The 26,189-nt window shown below is 34.2% G+C and overlaps 1 protein-coding gene across 3 annotated transcripts in view; it reads left to right on the top strand.

The window, feature by feature from the left end:
* The first annotated feature begins 1,794 nt into the window (after positions 1-1,794).
* LOC149555450 (kinetochore protein) overlaps positions 1,795-26,189 on the top strand; it is a 47,770-nt gene continuing 23,375 nt past the window's right edge. For 2 of the 3 annotated variants that reach the window (XM_089829514.1, XM_089829513.1), the window contains exons 1-4: positions 1,795-2,411; positions 2,742-2,832; positions 3,266-3,445; positions 8,920-9,009. In XM_089829514.1, the coding sequence (XP_089685640.1) occupies positions 2,035-2,411; positions 2,742-2,832; positions 3,266-3,445; positions 8,920-9,009 (738 nt within the window). In that variant the 5' untranslated portion in view covers positions 1,795-2,034. The remainder of the gene's footprint in view (positions 2,412-2,741; positions 2,833-3,265; positions 3,446-8,919; positions 9,010-26,189) is intronic. The other variant, XM_089829516.1, reaches the window with a different exon arrangement.

Below are 26,189 nucleotides of genomic sequence, written 5' to 3'. Positions count from 1 at the left end.
AAGAAATTATCCTTAGACTTAATCTCTAGTAAAGCAGAGCGATGCATCCAATTATTAAGGTCCATTGAAATTAACTCTCGAGAAATTTGTTTCAATCAAGAGTTTAATATTATTAGATGAAACAAAATCCTCCTCAAACCCTCTGATTTCTCCCAATGAGTTACTTATTCGACTAAGAATAGAGTTTTGTAGTAGTTCAACCTGGATATCTTTAAACAACACCCATTTCATTACTTTAATATTATCAAAAGCATAAGGATCAAAATCCAGTTCCCATTTTATAAACTTTAAATGATAGTCCTTCAAAAAAATTGGATCTCTATACAAAAGTTTTTTCCTTAATTCATGGGTTGAACAATCTAAGAAAATAACATTATTCTTAAGGGTAGAGATTCTTACCTGGTCCCCAAAGGAAGTTTCAATCCATTCCTAAACTAGGGTTCTCGAGGGATCCTCACCGCTCCATTTAATGAAGAGACCCTTGGATTTGTAGTAATTCCATAACCCATTTGCATAAATATCATTGATAATTAGGGTTTTAGTATCATCATATGGCCTCCCATAAACCCTAGTGGGATTATTTTTAGTGTTAGCCTCCAAAGTTGGGGGTACCCTTTGATGATTCATAGCCAAGAGCAATTGAGATGGAGCCGAGGGAGGAGCCCTATGAACCCTTGAAGGGCCAAGAGGAATGACATTTGCTCTTGAAGCAATATTTGATGAACTATTTAGAACAATCTAGATTTGTTTATTAGAATGAAATCGCTTAGGGTTTTCGACTCAGGCGTTCCCCTCTTCAGTTCTTCTCCGTTTAGCTTTGTAATTCACCGAATCTTTGGCTTGCAGATTAGCAGGAAGGGTAGAGGAAGCTTTCCTCTTTGTTGAAGCCAAATAGTTCTCCATTAGCACAGTGAAAGGGTACCACAATGCTGGGTTTTAAATTCCAAGGCATAATCATTTTTTTTTGCGAAAACCCCTTATAATCACAATACTATCTTTCTTGCACCAAAGAATATTTCAAGATATTATGGATAAGAAAGATTCAAGGGTATTTGACCAAAATCTAATTAAATATTCTTCACATTTGCAATAAATTAGATACATTAAACTTTTTGTGCGACAAATCAAATATTGCAAAAACATAAACAAGGTCTCCTCTCTGTACTCTTGATGTGAAGCATAATTTATCATACCGAAGATGTAGAGAAATTGTTTCCTACATGTATAAGTTGCAAATGTGATGTATACTATGCACATAAAAATGGAACATCTTGGCGCTTACTTTCAATGGTTTAATATAATAGTCATAATATATCGTGCTATTAGCGTAACCCTTGCTCCTCCTTTAGGTGCAAATGCTAGTTTATATTTAGTTTTAAAATGACCTACTATTGGGGTTTGTAGTGTCTAGTAATGGTGACACGTTTTTTTGGCCACTTTCTAACCTATACACACTAAACAAGTTCTACATAATATATCGTTATAGGCAAGAAGCTGAAACCTTGGTTTTAAGCAGTTAAGTCGCATAAAAGAGCAACACAACAAATTAGAAATTTTTGACATCATTTGATACCTTAATTGAAAGCACAAAATTAACTATAGCTACCACTCTATATCTTCCATTGCTATAATATTTTATAACTTTTTAATAATCAAAAGTATGGTTTAAAAATATTCAAAATATTAAATCTGTTTTTTTAAAACTTAAAAAAAAAAACGGCCATGTAGACCATCAAATCCAGGCCTTGTCAATAACATCAATTAAATAAAAAAATTCAATTTCAAAAAGTCCTTACCGACTTGCTGAGCGGGAGAAATTCATGCGGAAAGAAGAGTTCATTCGGTTGAAAAAATTGTGTTCTGCAGGAAAGCGATCAAGGTGAGAATTTTTTTAACCCTCTATAGCTGCAGGTCCGACCAGTCCAGGCAAACTCCGTCTCATCATTATACATGGTTAACTTTTTGAGAAAAACACCAAAATTTTTACCCTACCCATTTGAGCTGTAGCTCGAAATATTGCAGCACGCAGTCAGGATGCCATATTCATTCCCTATCCTGTGCATCAAAGAAATTGTAACTAACCTGGCAAGTTTGGGAATTGGGTCGGTAACTGCTGAGCAGCTCATAAAAATAAACTCAGAAACTGCCGCCTATTTGTATGAATGCTTCGTCAAAAACATAATGACGGACGGTGCAGGCCGAGACGACCAGCCGGTATTTAGTGGATTGGATGTCTTAGAAGACCTGGAGCTGCACAGAGATTCAGTGGGCATTTTAAATAACATTCGGAAGGTGCAGAAAATAATGCGTGCTGCAGGGGCTTATGATTTCTCTTCCAAGGACATTTTTAAGCCCGATCCCCAGCGCACTCTCAAATTATTAAGTGCGTTACTCAATTTCTCCTGTTATAGGTAAGGGCTATGGATGATTTTACTGGTTGGAATTCGTCAATTGGTTGGTTTTCTGCAATCCGTTGGAGAGGTTTTCGTTTGATTTCTCCACAACATTATCTCTTTTCTTTGAGAACTTGCCCAATTTTCCTACACAACATATAATTTTGTTTTTGAGTTTTAGCCATTTGAAGTATGCTATCTGAAAGTATTTATTAGCTTCTGATAATGCCCGCATCTTATATAATTATTTCTTGGCACTACCAATGTCTAGTGCTCTGTAACGTATCTTTTTCCTCTCGAATCTCTGTTAATGCCCCACATTGACTTTGTTCTGTTTCTGCGCCACAGGGAAGATAAGTTAGCAGTTATAGGTTCGACATTGGAAGAAAGTCATCACGAGCTAGAGAAAGTTGTACTCCTCGAAGAGAGGAAAGGCGAGGTTCTTTCTTAATGCCCCTCTCTCTATTTCACATATTAGTTTTTTTCAAGTTGTCTTTTTTTTCGTGAATTTGAACCCCTTGGACTCCCTACAATAATCTCTGCGAGTACCGTCACAAAGAGTAGGCTTTTTGAGTGCATAATCACAGCAGCACTATATACACCAGTCGAACTTGTGTTGCAGATCGATTAAGACACGCAGATTAAGGGCTATCGAACTCTTTGCTGGCTTTTGATCCTTTATATTTATGCAGCATAGACTAGGAGGATAATCCCACAAAGATTAGAACCTAAAACACTATTGCGCTAATGCCCATTTATGCCTAGTTTAGGCACATGAGAGTAGATTTTTAAGTTCTCTTGTGTAAGATTTGTAATGGTGATGGACTTGTTCTATTAGGTTTAACCGCCTTTCAACTCTTGCTTGTTTTCAGTTGGAGCGTCAATTGGAAGAAATTGAGGCAGAGAGACAATCCAAGCAGCCCCAGATTGAGGCATTAGAGTCTGAAATTAAGGAGCTCAATCAGAACATATTAGCCCTTAATAAACAGCAATCGAATTTGCAAGCGGAAGTACAAAATCTGAAGGAGAAAGTCATTGGTTATAGTGACAAGGTAAACTTTTATATTTTTGTGGAGGTCCCATTTGAATTTAATACTAATCTCAGGGTCAATTGATTGTAACAAAATGGAAATATGACTACATACATTTATGCTTGGTGCATCTGACCGCTCGCCCAATCCTTGCATTTTTTGAGATCTGCATGGCAATCTCAAGATGTGTATCCTCAAAAGCATGCCAAATTGGCAAATAGCAATGAGTTACTGCAAGTATTTCATGAATTGTTGCAATAATTTATAATGTTAGCATGAATATTAATTTAGCTTCCCTGTAGCAATGGGTGTGAAATGGGCTGCGTTTACATTTTTTTTGTTTTTTATAATTGATGGAGCATCTATAGGGGCCTGTGCTTAAAAAAATATGAGAGATAAATACAACTCAAATAGTCTGAATGACTGATTAAGAACAAGTATAAAACTTGGCTTACAAAAACTCACCACCAAAAACATTCATCAACCTATGACAACCATCAGCAAAAGCAAAATAAAGAACATAGAAACAAATTCCCAGTAGAAAAGAGTTGCTAGCAGCTTTTGATACCCCTAGCCATGAACACCCTAGGCCTCAATTTCCTTTAACGCCACTTGCAAGCTTGGAATCTTATTTGGCATGCCACAACCCCTAGATGTGTTAAGACTAGGGAATTTGACCTTGTGCGAACACCATGGCTCGTTCCTGCACACAAATCAATCTATCACCATCCCTCCAAGGTAACATCAATGATTTGGAAACTTCCAAGTAACCATCAAATTTTTCATTACCATCCTTGAATCCTCATGGTGGGCATTAACATTTTGCATCTCTTGATAGAGTGCTATAATCTCTTTGCGTGCCATACTTATACCCTCCTTAAAATTGGTGGTTATAGTAGTCACACTTTACTTTTAACCACCTCTTTTTTTTTGATTTTAACCAACATTGGAGGGCCAAGGGTAGAAATGCCTTCAACTTCCAATCCATCAACTTCTTAAAGGAACAAAAAACATGAGCTTTCCACAATTTCTTAAGATAATGATATTCTGGCTTTTGGATTTAGCTGTGTCTGGTTTTTTTGCATTAATTTTTTGAGTTACACTATTCTTTTGTCATCCGAATAATTTTAGTGGCGTGTTATCGAAAATGTTAATTGGAAAAAAAGATAGTTAAACCCAAAAAATTGAATGTTGTTACTGTCGTAAGGAACCAAAATAGAGAGTTTTTGCCCCAAATCAGTCACGAATGAAGGCTTTTAAATAATTCACAGGAGATCTATCCAATCTTGATGAGCCCATAACAGTAACACACTTAATGAATACCAATGAAACTGAATCAGTCAGAAACCACACATAGGTCTTGCTAGACAAATTACCCCTAGGAAAGATATCCTAGGCTTTTATTAACAATTCTGTATTTCTAAGTCATCATCCACCAGAATAGAGTAGAACAGTGCATACAATCTCTTAAGCCACTGAAAAGACTAGCCACAAAGTGAAAACACAAAAGCTAAGCTACCAATCATGGTAGTAGTTCAAGTTTGCATTTTTTGTTTGTGTGTTTGGCCAATTTGTTTTTGGAGTTGGGTTGGTAGTAAAAATGTAAAAAACATAAATATATACATATTGACAACATGAAATCAAGAATGTTAACACAGTACACATATTTCTCAATGTTGTTAATTATATACTAAGTTCTAAGGTTCTTCCCTCAAGGGTCCTAGTCACAGATTTAATCAGGTTGGGAACAAGTTTGGTGTGACAGCATGCTGGAAGCAAACAAGGCACATCCTTGTCACCTTGGGGTCCCTGTCGGTACCTTTAGCATACCCATATGGAACTTGATGTTGTAGGGGTGCGTCTTGGCTTCTCTTGGACTCTCTTGTGACCTTCGGGCATGGATTTTTTTATGCAAAAGAAATAAATAAAAAGTATTTCTTAAAGGATTTTAACATAAAAGCAAAGCTTAAAAAGTGCCCCCAACTGTAATTCATGTATTGACAGATCTACACATTCTGCATTTTGAGGAACTTGGAAGATCTGATCAATAACTTCTGGATCCAGGCTGATGATGATGTTACCATCTACATCCTTGATTGTTTTGGTCTTAGGAATGAAATGCCGAGCACATCCTAAGATGAATTCTGGTTCCAGGGCAGCCATAGGAAAAGTAGACACGAACTGAATGTTACTTCTCTTGATGTGTCTAATCTCTCTGTTTGAAGGAGTTTCAACCCTTTGTAAGAAATCAGCCACGTCAACGTGTCTAATCTCCGTGTCAGAAGCTTGATTAAGAGGAGATGAGATGCAGCTGCATAGCTGACTCTTGGTCATATTGGTATTTCATCTTTCCTTTGGACTTCATTGATGCGGGCATATCTTGTGTTGCAACATGAAAATTCCAAAGGGTGAATACATCATTGGAAGATATGGACTTCATGAAGATATTGGCAAAGATGGATCTCTGAAGAACAATGTGTTCGGAGTATTGATTAAATACTCATGAAACTTATGCAATGAATTGAATGGGATATGGAAAATACATGTAGGGGGCGAAAATGCAACTTAGCAATATGAAATGCACCTGGGTAAAGATGTGCTTTATGCGAATGCTTCAAGAATGTAAGCTAGATGCATGAGAATACATGCAAATGATGACTTTGGTATTTAAAGAGTGACCTTCTACCAAAGTTGGATGTAATCATGACTTGATGTAATTATGGTTGGAGAATGGAAATGCATGTGAGTATAGACATAGTTACATGTAAATGCAGATGGAGAATGAGAATACATGTAAATGTGAATGGATGTATTTGTATATATTAGAAAATAGATGCAATGTGCTTTGGCACGTGTTGGTGAAATATGAAGTGGTGTGATGCACTTGCATGAAAAGGTGAAAAGTGAAATGGTGAAGAACACTCTTGTATTCTTCGGAAAGAACCTTAGCTTTTTCGAAAGAGGAAAACAAAACAAGCAAACAACAAACAAAACTATGCACAAAACAAAAACATAACTTTGGTTTTGACTCAAACATGACAAATACCCAGTTGCTTTCGTATGCAATTTCGAAATTGGAATTTTGGGAAATTCCAAGCACTTAAAAATGGAAGTTTTCATCTTATTTAAAGAAATTTTGCACAATACATGGCTTATCTTTGGACAAATGTACAAGGATGAACCAAATTATGCAATGAAATAGCAAAGGATTGAAAGCTTTAACTTATTGGTGATCAAAGAGCCAAATATGGAAGATTGATAGGTTTGAAAGAGTGTTTCTCCTCCAAATTCGAATCTTCAAACAACTTCTTGACTTTTTCAATACTTGCAAATGATGGATTAGATTGAACAATGTATGAGGCGTTTTTGGATGGGGATGCCAAAAACGTGTTTCTCAAACCTTCAATATGCCATATATTTAAAAAAAAAAACCATGCATTTGGATGTTTTTATTATAAAAAACGTGATTTCCCAATTCAAGAACATAAAGCGTTTTAGCAAGGAATGGCAAAAACATGACTTCCAATAGCAATAAAATGCATCCAAACTAAAAAATGACACTCCATTGATGGAAAACATGAGCTGGAAATGATCAAATCTAGGCGTTTTTGGGCAAAAATGCGTCCTATTTTAGCTTTGAAATCAATCGATTTGGAAAGGAAATGAACGCCAAAAGCATGAATGTGGATAGAAACTTCAAAACGCCTCCATGTAGATTGATTTCATGGATTAGAATGAAGAAATCTGGAATTTATCATAAAAAATGCACCCTTGGATTGCATAAACATGAACGTTTTTGTTCTTGAAGGCAAAATCGTGGTCTCAAGATGTAAATGCATGTGATGGAATGTGAAGTCACACTCTATGAAGGTCTTTGCATGTTTTAAAATGCAAGTCTTTTGGTTTTATATGTAAATCACACTCTCCAAGTGCTTTTGCATGTTTTAGAATGCATGTATTTGGAGTCAAGAGGGAAATCACACCTTCTAGACTTCATTACATGTGAAAACTTGCTTTAAGAGGTTGAGAGAACAAATCACACTCTCTAGGCCCTTTGGCATGATTAGAAATATGCAATATGTAATATGCATCGAGCAATTTTGGCCTCAGAAAGCAAAATCACACTCTCCCCATGTATTTACATGTAACACTTAAATTGTAAAAGACCAATTTTATGCAAATTGCATTCTTGGAAGTCAATTACATGTTTTAAAAACATGTTTGAAGTGTTTAAAAGTGCCTTTCTAGTGCAAATCACACTCTTGGAGGCCCTTTATATGTTTAATTGAATTTTGAGGAAATATCACTTAATTGGGTCAAAAATAAAATTTACACTATATAATTAATATATCATGTGCAAATATCATTCAAAAAGTAACGTCTAACTTAGATGTTTTGAAATAAAACATTAAGTAACTCAAAAATAAATCAAACTAAATAGTTTAATAAAGTCATTTAAGTGAAAAATTAAAAATCAACTCAACTTAAAATTATAACATAAAGTGCTCTATAGTCACTTAAGTGATAAAGTAACTTAAAAACATAACATTAAGTGATTTTAAGTTATATTTTTCAAAAACTGAATTAAAGTATAACATGATTTTTTTTAAAATCATGCAGTTGCACCTAAAGAGTCCATTATTTGGGCATAAAATGATCATATCTTTTGATTCCTAACTCTGATTAAGCCCTAAAATAGACCAAATCGAAGGGAAAACCAAAAGCAATGATTTGAGCTAAATCAAAAGACCAAGAGTTAGCAAACACACACTCAAAAGTGAGAAAAAGGACATTGAAGGCTTAAAAAATCAAGCATAGGCCAGAACAAACAGAAAAACTAAAAAGAATTGATGAAAACCTTTAGTAAAAGGATCCATTATAACAATTGGAGTCGATTTGTTAATCAATGTTATCCAATTAAATAACAAACCAACTCAGAGAAATGCAAAACTAAGTTGAAAAAGTTTCGTACTGTTACCTACATTTTGTGGTGACAAAATGCAGGACAACAATATCAACACATCAGTCTCATATTTGACCCTTTTTCACATTCAGGTTAATGATAACAAGCATTTAGAATAACTATTGCACAAAGTGGGCAAAATGCTGTCAAATTGGGCAATGGAACTAAACACCAAAATTGAAATAAACCCACACCAAAAGATCTATACATCTGATTGAGCAAGACAGCCAGTCTACTTGGATGCTCTGGCATCAGTCTATGCCTAATTCTAATTTCTTTTCAAAATTTTGATATAGCTTGAATTCAGTTGTTAGTCCATTGGTGCTTTTTTGTCTTACCAAGTATGTGAAAAGTATTTCTAACAGCATATTGAAGTGGATTCTTTTTCATGCGTGCTGAAACACAAATTCTAAATTTGTCTGTAGTCTTATCTGTTGGTTTTTCAAAATGAGGCTAAGTAGAGCTTTTTTGTTAGTGAATGATGATCAGAGGGTATTGTAAATGCCAATTTTTTTTGTTTGTTTTGTTGCAGATTAGAAATGCAAATTTCTTGTTTGTACAGAAGAAACAAGAAGCTAACGAGCAGCAGACTCAAATAGTTCAATCACCAGACAAGCTTCAGGTTTATACATTTGAAAGAATAAAATGCTTTTTTGTTTCTGGTTTCTGGTAAATATTGATTAGTAATTTGTATTTTTATTCTTGTTTGGAATGTAAAATATTATACAAATTTATAGTTTGTATTTTAAAATTGTAAAATTGTACATTTTGTGTTTCATATATTTGACTTGTAGATTTGAGTGGTATGCTTGAGAAAACATCAGATATTATGTACAATCGTCATGTAGAGCTGAACAAAATATAAAATTAACATAGATCACACAAAAAATCGAGGGAATACAGTATGGTTATAATTTTAAATTTGGCTGATTAATATTAAATTTTTTAATTTACATTTTTTCAATACAATAAATACTGTTAGTTAATTGGTTATAAACTATGTTGCATGGGTACTCATACCCATATTCCTGGGACACATACCAGATATTTGTACATGTACCCAAGTACAGGGTACTCAGTGGAAAGCATCATAGCGAAGGACCTTGATTAAGATTTCTAATATTTTGATTCAGTTTTTTGTTTGTGTATCAGCTTCCTATTTATCAAGCTTATTTCAATATGCAATCTCTAATCAGTTTGATACTTTGATACGATAATTGTATGACATTTCAATTTGTGTACTTAGTTTTCAAAGCTAATGTTTGACAGTAAACTTTATCACTGCTCTTGTTTTGAAAGATCAACATTATACTTTCAGATTTTTTATAAAATATAAAACTATATATAAAAATGATGCATCCAATGTACCCATCTCCTATTTTGGAAAAATAACCTTACCTGTAATTGTACCCATACCCGTCTTTGAAGGGACCCAAGTAACTCCATCTCCGTGCAACCTTAATTATAAATCACAAAATGGCTTACTAACAATTGACTACTTGGTTACTGCAATGGGCTATAGTTTATAAATCTCAAATTAGTGTATGGGCTATATCTTATAAATCTTTAAATGTAATACTTTGTTATTGTTGGCTAATAGTGTGTAGGTGGTTGAGGTAGTTGTTTGCTGTGAGCTAGTCTGTGAGTTGTTTGTTGTGAGCAATGTGGCAATTTGTTGGTTAGAAACTTAAACAACTTTGAACTGTTGTTCTTCTCTTATTATTGTGATGGTATTTTGATTTCATTTTAGCTTTCTCTCTCTTATTGCACTTGACACATGAAATAAACAAATGCACCTTATAAAATTTGCAGGTACATGTTTAGTATTGCTGTAACAACAGTTCAAGCTTTTGCAGTTAAATAGTCAATAGAAAATGTGCTGAAACCTTTGTCAATTTCTGGAGTTGGTTTGGATTTGTTCCTGATTGAACGTGGCAACCTTAGAATTTCTTGGGTACGAGTTCCAATATTTCAAAGAAAATGCTGCAATTTAAACCTCGTGGAAGTCCACAATTTCAAGCTGATTTGGTGACATAGGAATATAAGGCTTACCTTTAGTAATAACACCACCCTTGTGACTTACTTTTATGTTAATAAATAATTCATGTTATTTTATGGGTGGTTAGGTGGGTGGATTTTATTTACAAGAATCCAAAGATACTATAAACCAGTGCATATCAATGTAAAAGTCAACTGATTGAGCTTAATACAATAAGCTGTTTACATCGTAGTTACATGACTCAGACTCACCTTATACTTGGCAAGCTAGGTTAGGGCACAAACTTAGACCCAATGTCCAGACTCGACAAATTAAAAAAACCAAATAAATTCAATTTTTTTTTGAGGATTTAAAGCCTTTTTCATGCATTATTTAGTCAATTAACATCAAATACACAAAAATTGAGATAAACAGAAGCTACTTTGCACACATACCCAAGCTTATATAGATCACATAAGTATAAATGCAAACTTCTAAAGGAAATAAGTTAGCTATTAAACTAGTTACTAAATAACACATTAGTATTTTGAAATATAAATAATGACACTATCTTTAGTCTACAATATATATGGAATATGAAATCCATGGAATCAAAAGTTCTAAATATATATCAAAATAAAAAACTAGAGCCTAGAAGACTAAGGCCTTGCCACCCTATATCTTCCTGCATGTACACCTAGTTTGAGCTCAATCTCAGTGGTATCCTAATCATCCTCCTCTTCATAATATTCATTATCCTTGCAGCCTTAGGGTCTTCCATTGGGTCTCCTAACGCTTTAGCCCCCTCCAATGCAATCACTACTGTCTTTGCCTCTCGATCCACTTGATCGACCCATTCCAAGTCTTCATCTCTAAAGACACGAATCATCAATCTTAGTGTTCCACTCTACTAGTGGATCAACCTCCTCTAAAATGATAGATGTATCGGTGCCTAGGATTTGTTTATGATGAAGGTGAAGGTTGTAATGCACAAACACAAGATCATTCTTCCTTTTTACTGCCAACCTATTGCGCTTCTTCAAATGTATATGCTTGAATACATTCTAATTGTGTTCACATCCTAGATCACTACACGGCTAGCTCAATATATGAATTGTAATTCTCTGTAAATTTGGCACTGTATTACCAAACATCTCCCACCATGCATTTAAACAAGAAATTTTAAAAATCAATTCTATAAGTTTGACTTTATCTAGTAAAATGGTAATAGAACTAGAACTTAAAATTAAAAATTTAGGTCTTAGAATAATAGATTTTTATTAGCATTAGGGGTGTCCTATTTTTCTTCCATAAGTCTCCTTGCGAACTATACATACATTTCTATCTCATGGAGTACATGTGTTCTAATTGTTCCATCTATGACATTCTCTCGATAACATTATAGAGCCCACTCCACACCTCACATCAACCTTAAAATTTGGGTGAATTGGAATGTCAAATTAAAGAGGTGGGTAGTTGCATATATAGGCTTGTGAAGTAGATTGTGCCATCATTGATCAATGACAACCCATACGGGACCATATTTATCCAAATTCCTTGCATAAAATTTTCTAGTGGCTCTTTCACCCTATCCATCCCCTCATAAATTTAATCTATTGCAGGCTTCTCTTCAACAATTTGTACGAGAACAAGAGGCACTATGAACTGCAATCATTGTGAAAGTAGGAAGAAATATTAAGCTTTAATATTTACTTTAAAAAATGAACAATGAACATAAATAAGTGTGAACAGAAATGATGAAATGAGGACAAAAAGGAAAATTACCTCCCCACTCTCCTTGACCAGTTGCCAAAAGCCACTCATAAAATATCCGATCAATTGTCTCACTCCTTGTATTGGTCTTTGCATATGATCTAAGTCACAATGTTCGAGTTCGGGTTTGAGTCGAGTTCGACGACTATGAAGTTCGGATGAAGTTTTAAAATATATAAAACATAAAACAAAAATAAAATGATAATAAAATGTAATCTTAGTATTTAGAAATTAAAAATAATAACAAAGTACACTAATAATAAATAAATTAATAATCATAAATAATTTATAAATATTTTATAGATTAAAAATAAATAAATATTCATGTTTTCCTACCTTTAACATACATTAATGGAATATTTTACAAAAAATATATTAAGTTTTCCTATATTTTACATAAAACATAAGAAAACATTAAATGTAGGAAAATATAGGATAAAGATTTTATTAAAATAATTAAAATATACAAAGTATAAATGTTTTACTACATTTAATCTTTGGTTAATAAAATCTAATAAGAATAACATTTATTGTTTATGATTATAATCTTATAACATATGAAAACCTAATAATATAAATACTATTTATTATAATATCTTATCAAAGATTAATCTAAACAAATAAATAAAAAACAAATAAGAGTTTGTGTGTCGTCGGCCATTGAGATACCAAAGATGGCAGAAGCAGACAACGCTCAAGCTGAAAAAGCAGATCACAATCGGAGCTGAAAACACAGGCAAAACTAGAGCAGCAGACACCAAATGCCAGATGCCAAACACGCAATCGTTTTGACCTCTTTTTAGCAGAGAAAAGGCATGATTTTGTAAGTTTGTTTTGCCAGAAAACTCTTAAAAATAGTCGAATATTATATCATTTCCTGCAAAACGACAAGAAAACTGGTCCGTATGAATTTTATGACGAACTAGAGCGAATTTTTAAATTTTTTTAAGGGTTCCCCGATTTTCGGATCTAAAGCCGAAAATTCGGTGAACCTTGTGACTTAGCATATGATGATGCAGTCCACTCCACATTTACAAACATGTTTCAAAGCATCCTTGAACTTAAGCAAAAATTGCACTGGGAGAAAATTTGTTGCAAATTGGGTGACCCCTGGATGAGACAACTTCCTCTTGAGGTTGAGGACCCAAGTATGATTATATATGGATTTACTTATATCCCTTCCTTTCTCTACACATTTTTATCCAAGTAAGTTTGCTAGGATCTTCAAATGTGAGGTCAATGCAATGAGCAACACAAGGGGTCCAGAACAAGTGGCAGTGCCTCTCCATAAGAAGTTTGCATGCAACGACATAATTTGCTGCATTATTTATGACTATTTGCACCACATTCTCCTCACCAACCTCCTTCAAGACTTCCTCAATTGCCTCACAAAGATACTCAACATTTTTTGTTTTCCTTGAAGCATTAATTGATTTCAAAAACAATGTGGCACTTGAGAGAAAAAAAGTAATTTAGTACAATCATAGTGTAAAACCTTAATCAGTGAATCAATAGTTTACTACTACTAAGTATAAGTGCAAGTATGGTGAGCAAAGAGGCAGGCAAAGTTTTTCAAAAATGCACTTTTGCAGGAAAACAAAGTTGACCATGGCAGATCTGCAAGCACAGAGGAGGTAGTTAATGGACATTAGAGGTTTAAAAAATACTTTTTAGAGGGAAAGCAATAGTGCAGCCAGCTAAGTCCTTTTTCATCAATCCTAGGTTCTAGTTTCAGAAATTGAATCAACCTGTTAGGGCAAGACATTCAGTACTACTTGTCAATCAACCAAATGTCAAATTGGGAGAGATTAAGAAGAGAAATTCTAATTGCAGTAGTGCATTATCGGATTTTTAAGGTTTTCAGACTTTTGAAATTGGGGAATCTTCAAAGGGCAATACATTTATTCGTAAGCAAAGCAAGCAGGACAAGTTTAAGTGAGATAGAATGTGGGATACACAGATTCATTCACTCAACTGGTACGATAGATGGGGTAATAAGGGATTGAAAGATCGAGGACAAAGAAGGGCAAGGGCTCATAGAAAGCAACAATAATGGGGCTGAACAAGGGCGAGGATTCACAGAAAGCAACCGGTCTTTGATATATGTGAAGGTTCCCCTCCACAATCTCCTTGGGCTAACCATCATCTATTAGTTAAGGAAATTGGTCATTTGGATCATTCTATTGCAAATAGACATGAGCTGAGTAAGGTGGGTAGAAAATAAATATTGACTTTGGGCGTTTCCCTTCTTACATTTCATGGTCGAACATTGCTCCTATAATGAACTCTAGATTTCTTAATAGTCCAAATAGTGTGCCGCTTCTTCAAAAGGAACCTCCAAAAGATTTTTCAACATCTACATATAATGGCAGAGCCCCCTTCGATTCCAAAAAACCTACAAAATTGTTGATGTTTTTGTAGCTTCTATCGGATAAATCCTATGAGACAAATAACTATTGAAGATACATACATATATTTAGTATATATAATACATTATATATATACTTAACACACACACACACACACATATCTAAAATATAATTATTATGTAATGCTGAAGAAATTAATATATTGATCCAAGAGATATCATGTGCATATACATATATATTTTTATATACACAGTCATAAATAATTGGTGTTTTATTAATCACATAATAATGAATACACATGTCCCATGAAGGGACATGTCTCTCATTAGCTCATCCTCAATATAAATGCAAGAGAGATTGCTGCCTTTGGAACACACAGAAATCATAGGCAGTGTTATTACATTTGCAGCAATAAAAACCTTAATACGGTATCAGAGCAGGTCGATTTCTGCCTGTCATGCATGCTGCTGGAGCAGTAGTTGAGATAGGCTGACTCACATAAAATGCAGCATATAACATTGTAACAGAAGTTGGTGAGAAGGAACAAATGAGAGAATTAGAATCAGTCTTATGCAATAAAGGGTATAACAGTAGGTTGAAAATAATGGCTTCAGCAGTCAACTTTAGTGAAGATGGTGAGATTGTTTAGAATATTCTAAATGAACATTTAGCGAATCAATTGCCAAAGTCCATATGTGGAGGAATCAAATTAACTATATAAACAAAGAGATAGCATGATTACTACAGACGTTAGCAACAACGTCTTCTACATATATTAAAATATGCAGATAAAATACAAAGAGTAAGATATGCATTATACATCATAAGAGTTGCATAGATTAAAGAAGCTACATATCTTTTATGCCAGAGATAAAAATGGTCAAGTTACATGAAAGAAAAATTCAAGATATAAGTCATGCTTTCAGAGCTGAAATCAATGAAAGGCAATAACGAAATAGTGCCATCGTGGATTGCCAATGATGTAGACATTCCATGTCACATATGGAGTGTGCAGATTAAAAGGGTAAGCGACTTAATTTTAACAAAAATTTCAAAAGCAATGAATGGCCTAGACATGTCAGCATGGAATATACATGTCTGCTGCCACTGAAAGTCCTCAAGGTCTAAAGACCAATAGTTTTTGAGATTATTGATGCCAAACCATGGGAAAGACAGTGATGCATTTATCTTGCTGTAAGTTCGAATAGTTAAGACAGAAATAGGATAAAGAAGGGCGTTAAATACAGTAAGGCATGATAGTCTTACTATGACATCGATGAAGCGTGTGCATGGTCTCAGTCAAAGTCGAGCAGAAGATTCCAAGGCAGCCCAACAAATCTAGAATAGTGAATATGAAGTAATACTAAGTGAATCAAAGCCATTTGAAAGCCTATGCATAAGAACAAAACGATGTGATACATTGCGACCATTGGGGATTGTTTTCACAGGCTCACTATGGACCATGATGAAACTTATATTAGCAACATCATCAATTATAAATTCACCATATTGTACATCGGTGAGTATGATGAATGGATGAGAACAGATGGAGAACAAACCAATGCAAATCTTGATTGACATAGCATTGAGGAGTCAAGAATTTTGAAGCAACCTATGCATCTGAAGTTTTATATGGCTAGAGTCAATACAAAGGTTAAAGGAGTATAGGCGATTTCGAGAGTGAGGTGAATACAAGTTTGATGACGACAGAGGTCAACAAGAATATGACTGAAGTTAGATGCTTGCTATAAAAGATGAATATATTGAGCCTCATAAGAATAGTTAATAATACTCAATATGTGCCGCTAGAGTAAGTTAATTGAAGTGGAATAAAATTTATTAAAAGTGGGATTAAAATGAGATTGAGATCATAATAAAGGAATTTAATTAATAAAATCAAAAGGTGCGATGTAATATGTATTGAAAAGAGAGGTCTTTTTAAAGAGTCATAATTGTTCATGAGAAATACAAATGTTATAAAGAATTCATTTGTGAGTAATTGAAGTACAATGAATGAGGAGGATATGTAAGAAAAAAAAGAGTGGAGTGGATAAAGAGCAGAAGAGAAAAGATTTGATGAGAAAATAACTCTACAGTGAAGAGTTTGTAGACATCTATTTGCTTGATCCCCACAATGGAATGGAGATCGAACAATTTTCCTTGATTATGACCCACAGAGGCAAACACATTTGAGAGGCAAATTGAGGAGAAATGCATGTAGGAGTTGTCGATAATCAAATCTACTGACGGACCACTAACTGGAAACATTCCATTAGAGGTTGCCAATCTTCATAATATTCAACTTTACTTCAATCTATCCAACGACCAATTAATTGGGTAAGTCCTTGGATTACTTATGTTAAATATTAACCATGATATTCATATTGGTCTAAGAAGTGCGGACTGCACCTTAATCTTCTCCCATTATATCATAGAAAGCATATATATATACTAGACTTGGTACTAGAATGGGCGGCGATCCTTGGTAAAAATCATATCTTGTACTATCCATAACAAATTGTTATGTTAGTTAAACATTGTATTATTTCCTTAAGGTGCCGATTTCTACAAGTGGTGTTTGGGCCGACCTAGAGAGGGTCATGTCCTTTTAAGGGACATGCCCTTTGGTCTTGATATAAAGGGTAGGTGTTATTGTAGTTTGAGGACACACAAGAAACATAAGTCTGCTCCCTCAAGCAATAATATCTATATGAATTTAATGCAGATATAAAACAAATTCAGATCAGAGTTAAAAGGTGATAACTCCTCCTACCTTCAGAACGTTAAGAAGATCATCTTCAGCAATTCAAAGGATATTATAGAAGTCTGAGTTTTAGAACAGAATTTGCAGAAACTTTGCATGGTATCAGAGCTCTGGTAGTCGAACCTAGGCTCTGCAAATTAAGTAATCATACCTTTATATATAGCTAGCATCATTCTCCTATCTTCAATGGCATACACAATCAGACTCGAGGACAGGTTTGATGGGAAATAACACTTTGATGCCTGGAAATTCAGAATCATGATGATTCTTGAAGAAAATGATGTAAAACAATTTGTTGAATCAGCATCCAGACAACCTACAGTTGAACCTCATAAATCCTTTTGGATTAAAGGAAATAGGAAAGCTATTCAGATCATATTAGATGGAGTGAAAAAAGATATCGTACCTATGCTAACAAAACATCAAACAATATTTGCTATGATGAATGCACTACAAAATGCATATGAGGTTAACAATGCAACTAAAGTTCTCGCACTAAAAAGGCAACTAAATCACATACAAATAAAGAAGGAAGAATCGATGAATTCTTACTTCCTAAGGGTTTCCAGCCTAAGAGATGAGCTTGCAAGTATAGGAACCATCATTAGTGACATGAAATTAACACTGATGGCTATAGATGGATTACCAGATTCATGGAAAATTTTCGCACAAGGAATAAGTGCCAGATATAAACTTCTTGACTTCAATATACTTAAGGGAGATTGTCTTCAGGAAGAATCCAAAAAACTAAAGAAAGGAGGGAAATTGAAAACGGAAGATGAAGAACTTCATGTTCTTAATACAAACTCCTATAAAGGCAAGAAGAAACATTTCAAGAAGAAAAGGGGAAATCAAAAGAATGACAAATCTAAGAAAGATCTATCCAAAATAAAGTGCTTTAGATGTGAAAAGTTTGGACACTGCAGATCTAATTGCCCTTAGAATTCTAAACAACAAGTGAATTGTACAAATGTTACTAGGAAAGAAGATAACTACGATCCTAAGAATCGTGTATTGTATTCGTCACTATTAAATGAAGTCTCCAATAAAGCATGAGTGATTGATAGTGGATCATCTAGACATATTACAGGATACAAAGAAGCATTAGACACTATATCAGAAAAAGTTAATGGCGAAGTCACCATCGGTGATAATTCAACACATTTCGTCAAAGGAATTGGAAATTACACCTTGAAACTAAAATCAGGAAATTCTCTTCTTCTCAAAGGAGTACTCTATGTACCAAGAATAAAAAGAAATCTAATCTTGATCACAACACTCGAAGATGATGGACATAATGTTGCATTCATGGACGATAAAGTAATAACTTGGGCTAAGAACTCCTCAACTAAGAAAGCAAAATTGATTGGTCAGAGAAAAGGGTATTTGTATGAATTAAATTCAGAACCCAGTCGACCTATTCAAGCCTTAATTCATGAAGTTGTAGACATAAATGAAATATGACACAGAAGGTTAGGACATCTAAATTTCAAAACCTTATCAACTATGGAGAAGATGGTTACTGGTTTACCTAAACTAAATAAAGACCACTCAAGCATAGGCAAAGGGTGTGCTCTGGGTAAGAATACCAAAAGTCCATTTCATGATAGCACTAAAAAAACCAACAATGTTTTGGAATTAATCCATTTAGATTTATGTGAACCTATGTCTGTTCCTTCTCTTGGAGGATTTTGGTACTATATTTTGTTATAGATGACTTCTCTAGGAAAACTTGGATTTACTTCTTAAAATGCAAAGAATCAGAAGAAATCCTAAAGAGATTTAAAGAATTTAAAACATTAACTGAGAACTTATTAGGACATAAAATTAAAACTATTAGAACTGATAATGGAGGGGAATAAACCTCAGATTTGTTTAAAAGGTTTTGTAAAGAAACAAGAATTAAGAGGGAGTATATCGTTCCTTATAACCCAAAACAAAATGGGGTAGCAGAAAGAAAGAATAGAACAATTATAGAAGTTGTTAGAGCTATGATATTTAATCAAAATCTAAAATATTATCTTTGGGTAGAAGCCTCTTGTACTGCTGTCTATATTCAAAACAGAAGCCCTCACTCCTACTTTAGAGATAAAACTCTTGAAGAAGTCTTTACTAAGGTTAAACCCAATATAAGTCATCTTAGGATTTTTGGGTGCCTTGTATATATCCATGTTCCAAAAGAAAAGAGAACTAAGTTAGAACCCTCCGAGAGGAAAGGTATTTTTGTAGGGTATAGTGAAACATTTAAAGCATATAGGATTTTCATACTTTGACAAAAAAATATTGAACTTAGTAGGGATGTAATTTTTGAAGAAGATCTAGCATTCAAAAGAGCCCTAAGTTCTGAAGAACCCTCTCCTTTACCTACTTTTGAAAGAAATACTATCTCAGAGGGAGAACATGGAAGAAATTGAAGATGAAATTCAAAACCTCAATTTTGGAGAAACTCAAAATTCAAAGAAAAGACCACTTTGGGCCATTAAAATAGTCGAGGAAGTACAAGACTTTGCTACACCTTCTAGAACAATCAGAGGAAGCAAAAAACCCAAAAGATTTTCTAGTTATACAACAAACAAGAATGATTTGTCTAAATCGGAACCAACCAATACTTTAGATGCTATTAAACATATAGCTTGGAAAGAAGCTATGATAGAAGAATAACAATCTATTATGAAGAATGATGTTTGAGAAATTGTTCCTATACCTTAAGGAAAATTTGTTGTTTCTTCCAAGTGGATATTTAAAATAAAGCATGTTGCTGATAGTAGCATTGAAAAATATAAAGCCAGATTTGTAGCTAGAGGATTCTCTCAGAAAGAAGGGATTGATAATGAAGAAACTTTTGCTCCTGTTGCCAGATACACCTCTGTAAGAGCAGTCCTAGCCATTGCAACATCAAAGGGATGGAAAGTGCATCAGATGGATGTAAAACAACATTCCTAAATGGAAAGATTACAAAAGAAGTATATTTGGAGCAACTTGAAGGATTTGAAACTCATGATCCTAACGTTTTTGTTTGTAGGCTCAAGAAAGCTCTCTATGGGCTTAAGTAGGCTCCAAGGGCTTGGTATGAAAGAATTGATAAGTATCTCACCAACTTAGGATTATCCAAAAATGAAGCCGATCCGAATTTATATTATAAAAGGGATAAAGATGATATGGTAATTTTGATAGTGTATGTTGATGATTTACTAATAACAGGTGATGATCATCTCATAGATCAATGCAAGAAAGATCTAATTAGAGAATTCGAGATGAAAGACTTGGGACTCCTTCATTACTTCCTAGGACTGGAAGTACGACAACATTTTGACATCATTATACTTAATCAAGGGAAGTATATATCAGATATTTCGAAGAGATTTGGAATGTGGAATTGCAAGTCTATGTCTTCTCCAATGGAGACTAATCTACATAAACTTAAAGAAGCAACAACAGAATCACCTGCCATAGATTCTACCCTCTATAGACATATGATTGGGTCCCTTATGTACTTGGTAAATACAAGACTTGATATTTGCTATGCTGTTAATGCCTCAAAATCAGCTTATGTGTGAGCCAAAGGGGATTCACCTAGTTGTAGTAAAACACATTATGAGATACTTACAAGGCACTCTTAATTTTGGGCTCAAATATGAGAATGTTGACTTTTACATGGATTCACTAACTCAGATTGGGGTGGAAGTGTTAAAGACAGGAAAAGTACTTTAAGATGTTTTAGTTTAGGATCAACAATGATATCTTGGATATGCAGAAAACAGTTTTTAGTAGCACAAAGCTCCATTGAAGCCAAATACATTGCAGCAGCGATGGCCTCCTGAGAAGCAGTTTGGCTAAGGAAGTTATTTGTGGGATTATTTGGTCAAGCCATGAATCCTACGATTATTCATTGTGATAATCAGAGTTCCATCAAGCTTTCGGTGAATCTAGTTTTTCATGATAGGTCCAAGCATATCGAAATTGCTTACCATTATGTAAGAGATATTGTAGACAAGAATACTGTAAAATTAGAATACATTTGCACTGCAGATCAGACAACAAACATTCTCACCAAACCTCTCTCTAGAGTGAAGATAGATCACTTCAAGAAAAGACTTGATATGCTTGAATTGTAATTCATTTGTATTCTTTAAATTATTAATTAAATAATTTTATTTGTTACGCTATTGACTGTTATGGGCTCCATCCTGTGTATTCATTATTTAAGAGGTGACGATCTCTGAGGTAATGAATACTTGTATTAAAAACACTATGAGAGATGACGATCCCTTTTTTCTATTAGATATAAGAGAATCAAAAAAGACCAAAGGTCACTAGAGTTACATCACGAGAGCAACGGCGATCCCTTAGATAATGTATTGAACAGTATAGAACTACTGTTAGATCTAGGTGAGTTCAAGATCATTTGTGACATAAGCATTTCCATGTCTATGAATCACAACTTGGATAAAAGAAGAATTTATTATTCAGACTTTATCCTGTGTTTTGGTAGATCTTAACTGAAGATCAATTTGTGATATAGGATTGCTAGTTCCAATGAATCACAAAATGGATAAATGACGAACTTAATCGTTCTTTAGATTTTATCCTGTGTATTGCATTACATGCAATACTGACATCACTAGTATAAAGTGATAAGTCATATCACAGGATGGTTATATGACTTAGTATCATATGTTACATGATACCATTTTTCTTATAAGATTCAAATAAATATAGAGTATCAATTTATGGTTATTCATTGTAATTGATGATGCTTGATATGTTATCTCTCAGTATGATTATCAAGTTAAGAGGGAGTGTTAAATATTAACCATGATATTCATACTGGTCTGAGAAGTGCAGACCGCACCTTAATCTTCTCCCATTATATCATAGAAAGCATATATATACACTAGACTTGGCATTAGAATGGGCGGAAATCCTTGGCAGAAATCATATCTTGTACTAACCATAGCAAATTTTAATGTTAGTTAAACATTGTATTATTTCCTTAAGGCATCGATTTCTACAAGTGGTGTTTGGGCCGACCTAGAGAGGGTCATGCCCCTTTAAGGTACATGCCCTTTGGTCTTGATATAAAGGGTAGGTGTTATTGTAGTTTGAGGACACACAATAAACATAAATCTGCTCCCTCAAGCAATAATATCTATACGAATTTAATGCAGATATCAAACAAATTCAAATCATAGTTAAAAGGTGATAACTCCTAACTTCAAAACATTAAGAAGATCATCTTCAACAATTCAAGGATATTATAGAAGTCTAAGTTTTAGAACAAAATTTGCAGAAACTTTACAGCTTGGGGGAATGAAAATAGTGCAAGCATTAGATCTCTCTGATAACATATTAGTAGGCATAAAATCAAGCAATTTGTCTATGCACTAAAGAAACAAGTAAGGGGGATGCTATGAAAAGAATCAGATAGAAGAAGAGCGGTCAAGAGCTGGTTGAGTTGAGTCAACTTTCATACTTGTTTGGAATGGGATAATTTCAATCTAAATACTAGAATGACCTCTAGCATGGGACTTGCAAACAAATTCAGCGTGCTTGGAATAAGTGGGAATTTTACATTGTGGGGGGAATAATAAGCAATGTTCCATTCCCATTGGAACCATCCTTAGAGGGAGATGTCAGAGAAGAGACTATTAGAGTTAAAATTTGAACCGTCCTTAGAGGGGACACGATTCAAAGGGGAGATGTCTCTCAATCAATTTGAGAGTGTTTACTTCACAAATAAAGTATTATAGAAACCTTCATAATGACAAATGGGACCACGAACAATATACTCAAATTGTTTGACAAATGCTTATATGGAGGCATTTTTTGATTTGATTCATTGGAGCAACTTGTTTTAGTTTCAAGGATGTTGATTTACAAATAAGTATTTATTATTGTAACATCCACTTTTTCCGGTTCTTAACTAACATCATATCATATCAAGGAAATACAGTTAATACTTCATATTCATAGGAAGGTAGTTATAACAGATACATTCATGTAAATGAGATTAATAGTTACAATCAGTTAAAATGGAAATTTCATAACTAACAATTGAAGACACCTTTAATGGATTTAACAAGGAATTTAAATCTACATACTGTAGAATTCAAAACCGAAATCTATCTATGGCTGCTTTTGCAAAACCCAGGTTAGTCCATAAATATTGGTGAAGGAATAAATAGCTATACCACTTTATCATAATGACAAATAGCATCAAGCACCATTATATCATCTAGGGCATCAAATACCACTGTATCATTTAGGACATCAAATACCACTGTATCATTTAGGGCATCAAACACCACTGTATCATTCCTTTTCTTCCTATTGCTAACTATGACAGTAACATATAGATAGAAGATACACATATTCATTATTCACATGAATGAAAGACTGAAATAACAATCCATCAGATAAACCTATCTCTTCAGTTGGAAGATCAACTGATCTAACTGGTTACCAATTATATAGACAAGAAAAGTTGCTTTCAATAAAGGAAATAACTTAATCAATGGTATAAATCAATCCATCATATCTTCTACTTGTATAACATCATAAAAGTAAAATACTTGTTGCCAGCAAATGTTTGATTGCATAACTTATCTTTGTTTGGTGCAGGTTTTGACATCTTGTGGAGAGGGAAAACATTGTTAGGGGCTTAACCTCCCAACCGCGAACTTTAACTTATCCCCACACAATCTCATCCGAGAAAGGCCCTCCCTACGTGAAAATAGATGGGGAACACCATATCCTACAACTGAGCATCTTGGTATTAGAGTATCAACTCACCATTCGATTTGGCAACTGAGTATACTTGGACAATCATGAGCTAATGTTTAAGTAATTTGCATTTAAAGATTCTTATCATTTATGGAATGACTGATCATGTAGTTTCTTTCTTGTAGGGGAACCTCTTCTCTTCATCCATTATCTAAGGCTTCTCCGCCTTGGTGAGTCCTTGGAGTTTACCAGACTTCTTGAGATCCTTTTACACAGTCTTATTAAATGTATTCACATATAAGAAGTACAACGTGCATTGGCACATACTTTAGTTTACTTCTAAAAAAAACCAGAGCTTTCTTAAAAGGATAAAGTTCATAGAATATAAGAACAAGATATGGATCGTATCATAATTAAAGATCATTTCTGGCCTTGAGTTTGGCCCTCTGATATAAAACCCAATTAAACATTTATAAACTTGTTGGCCGCTCATATAGAGGTATAACAAACATAAACTATTGTAACAGAGAAAACATCAACTGAGCACAAGAGTTGTATAACTAAGTTCTTCCCAACTCTTCTTGCATGAGCCAAAGGACTAGGCCGCAGGACTATATGGAGAGGGAGAAAGATATGAGGAAATAGAAAGAATGCTTGGAAACTATTCCCTGCTTTGCAGAAATGTCAGATGTATCTGTGAAAATATTAGAATTACTGCTTTGCGGATTTAGCAAATGAAATGAGAGAGAGATCTATATCCAAACCTGTATCTGCGATGATATATAATAGGAACATGTTGTGAGGTTTTCACACATCGCCCCAAAATCTTGGGGACCCCCTTTTTAATTGCCTTTAGGGCCAGTGGAGAAGGTTAGATGTATTTTTCACCCGGTTTCAACTTGATTTTCCAGAGCTATCAGTTCTATCCTTAGGCCGAATAAGTTCAAAATTGATTTCAACTTGGCAGGATAAGATTGTGAATTTTGTACTTAGACGATTTCTTTTGAAAATTTGGATTTAATTGTAAATTTGAATGATTTTCAAATAAGGAAATTTTTCGTTAGACTTAGGTTCTTGGAAAATCTTATTTTTTTTTGGTGAAATAGAATTTAATTTTGTAAGATGAAGTTAAATTGCAGAATCGATTTTTACTCTAGAGGCAATTTTATTTTTTGTCATAAAATTTTAATTATTTAGCAAAATCGATTTAGAGGAAAATTGCAAAAATTGGCTTTAATAGATTAAATTTGCCTTGAAAGCTTTTGGTATTAATGAAATTGGTAAATTAATATTAAGAAATGGCTTTTGGTTAGCCAAAATTCAACTTCAAGGATGTATTAATTAGCAAACCATCATTAAATAGAAATTTTTAGCATCCCCAAGGCACCATTTAATTTCGTTTTGCAATTTGTGGTTAATTAGTAAATTAAAAGTGCAGTTTTCATTTTAGAAAATTAAAATTTTGGCAAAGTATTTAAAGTGGGCCACTAACTTAGCTTTAATTTTGGTTTTTTTTTTCCTCTATAGGACCAAGTCGGCCAGCCTGGGAGGAAGGTGAAAGCTGCTATAAAGGGAGTCCCCTCCCATTTCATTTTCATCAATTCATTTGCTCCTCATGCTTGGGCGAATTTGAAGCAAGGCCAGATTTCCAAACTTGGCCGAAATTGGTGGAAGGCAGTTTTTTGGCGATTTTTGGGCAATTTCTCCATTGCCATTGTTGGGCGATTTGTCTAAGGGCCAGATTTTTTGCGTTTTTGGGAATTTTTGCTCCACTTTGTGGGCTGCGATTTGTGCCCTAGGTGGCAGATTTTACAGATTTTGCTCCTCCTTTGCTTGGGCGAATTTCGTGGAAGGGCAGATTTTTTTCATGCTTAGCCGAATTTTGTGGGGGCCGAAATTTGTGGAAGACAAAATTCTGATTTTCTAGAGGGGCTGCAATTTTTATATCAGATTTGGGCAATTTTGTTGGGAGAAGAGATACATATGAAAGTTTGATTTTTGCATAGAAGGCAAGTGTTGGATAAGCTTAGAGGCTTTGTTTTCTAATTTGCAAAGGGATTTGTAATTCTTTGATGTCATATCCCGGGTTCCGAAAAGTTGCTGTAAGATTATTAGTTAAGGTGAAAGTCATCATCTAGAGTTGCAAGGAGTGCTTAAGCTGACATCCATTCTTTCGCTCTTTTCTAAGAATTGCA

Source organism: Cupressus sempervirens, chromosome 5 (genome assembly GCF_028749045.1).
Source record: "Cupressus sempervirens isolate cs-2001-9-10 chromosome 5, ASM2874904v1, whole genome shotgun sequence".
NCBI classification, from domain to species: Eukaryota; Viridiplantae; Streptophyta; class Pinopsida; order Cupressales; family Cupressaceae; genus Cupressus; species Cupressus sempervirens.
Note: the sequence above shows the minus strand (reverse complement) of the source record. Positions and strands in the feature narration are given on the sequence as shown.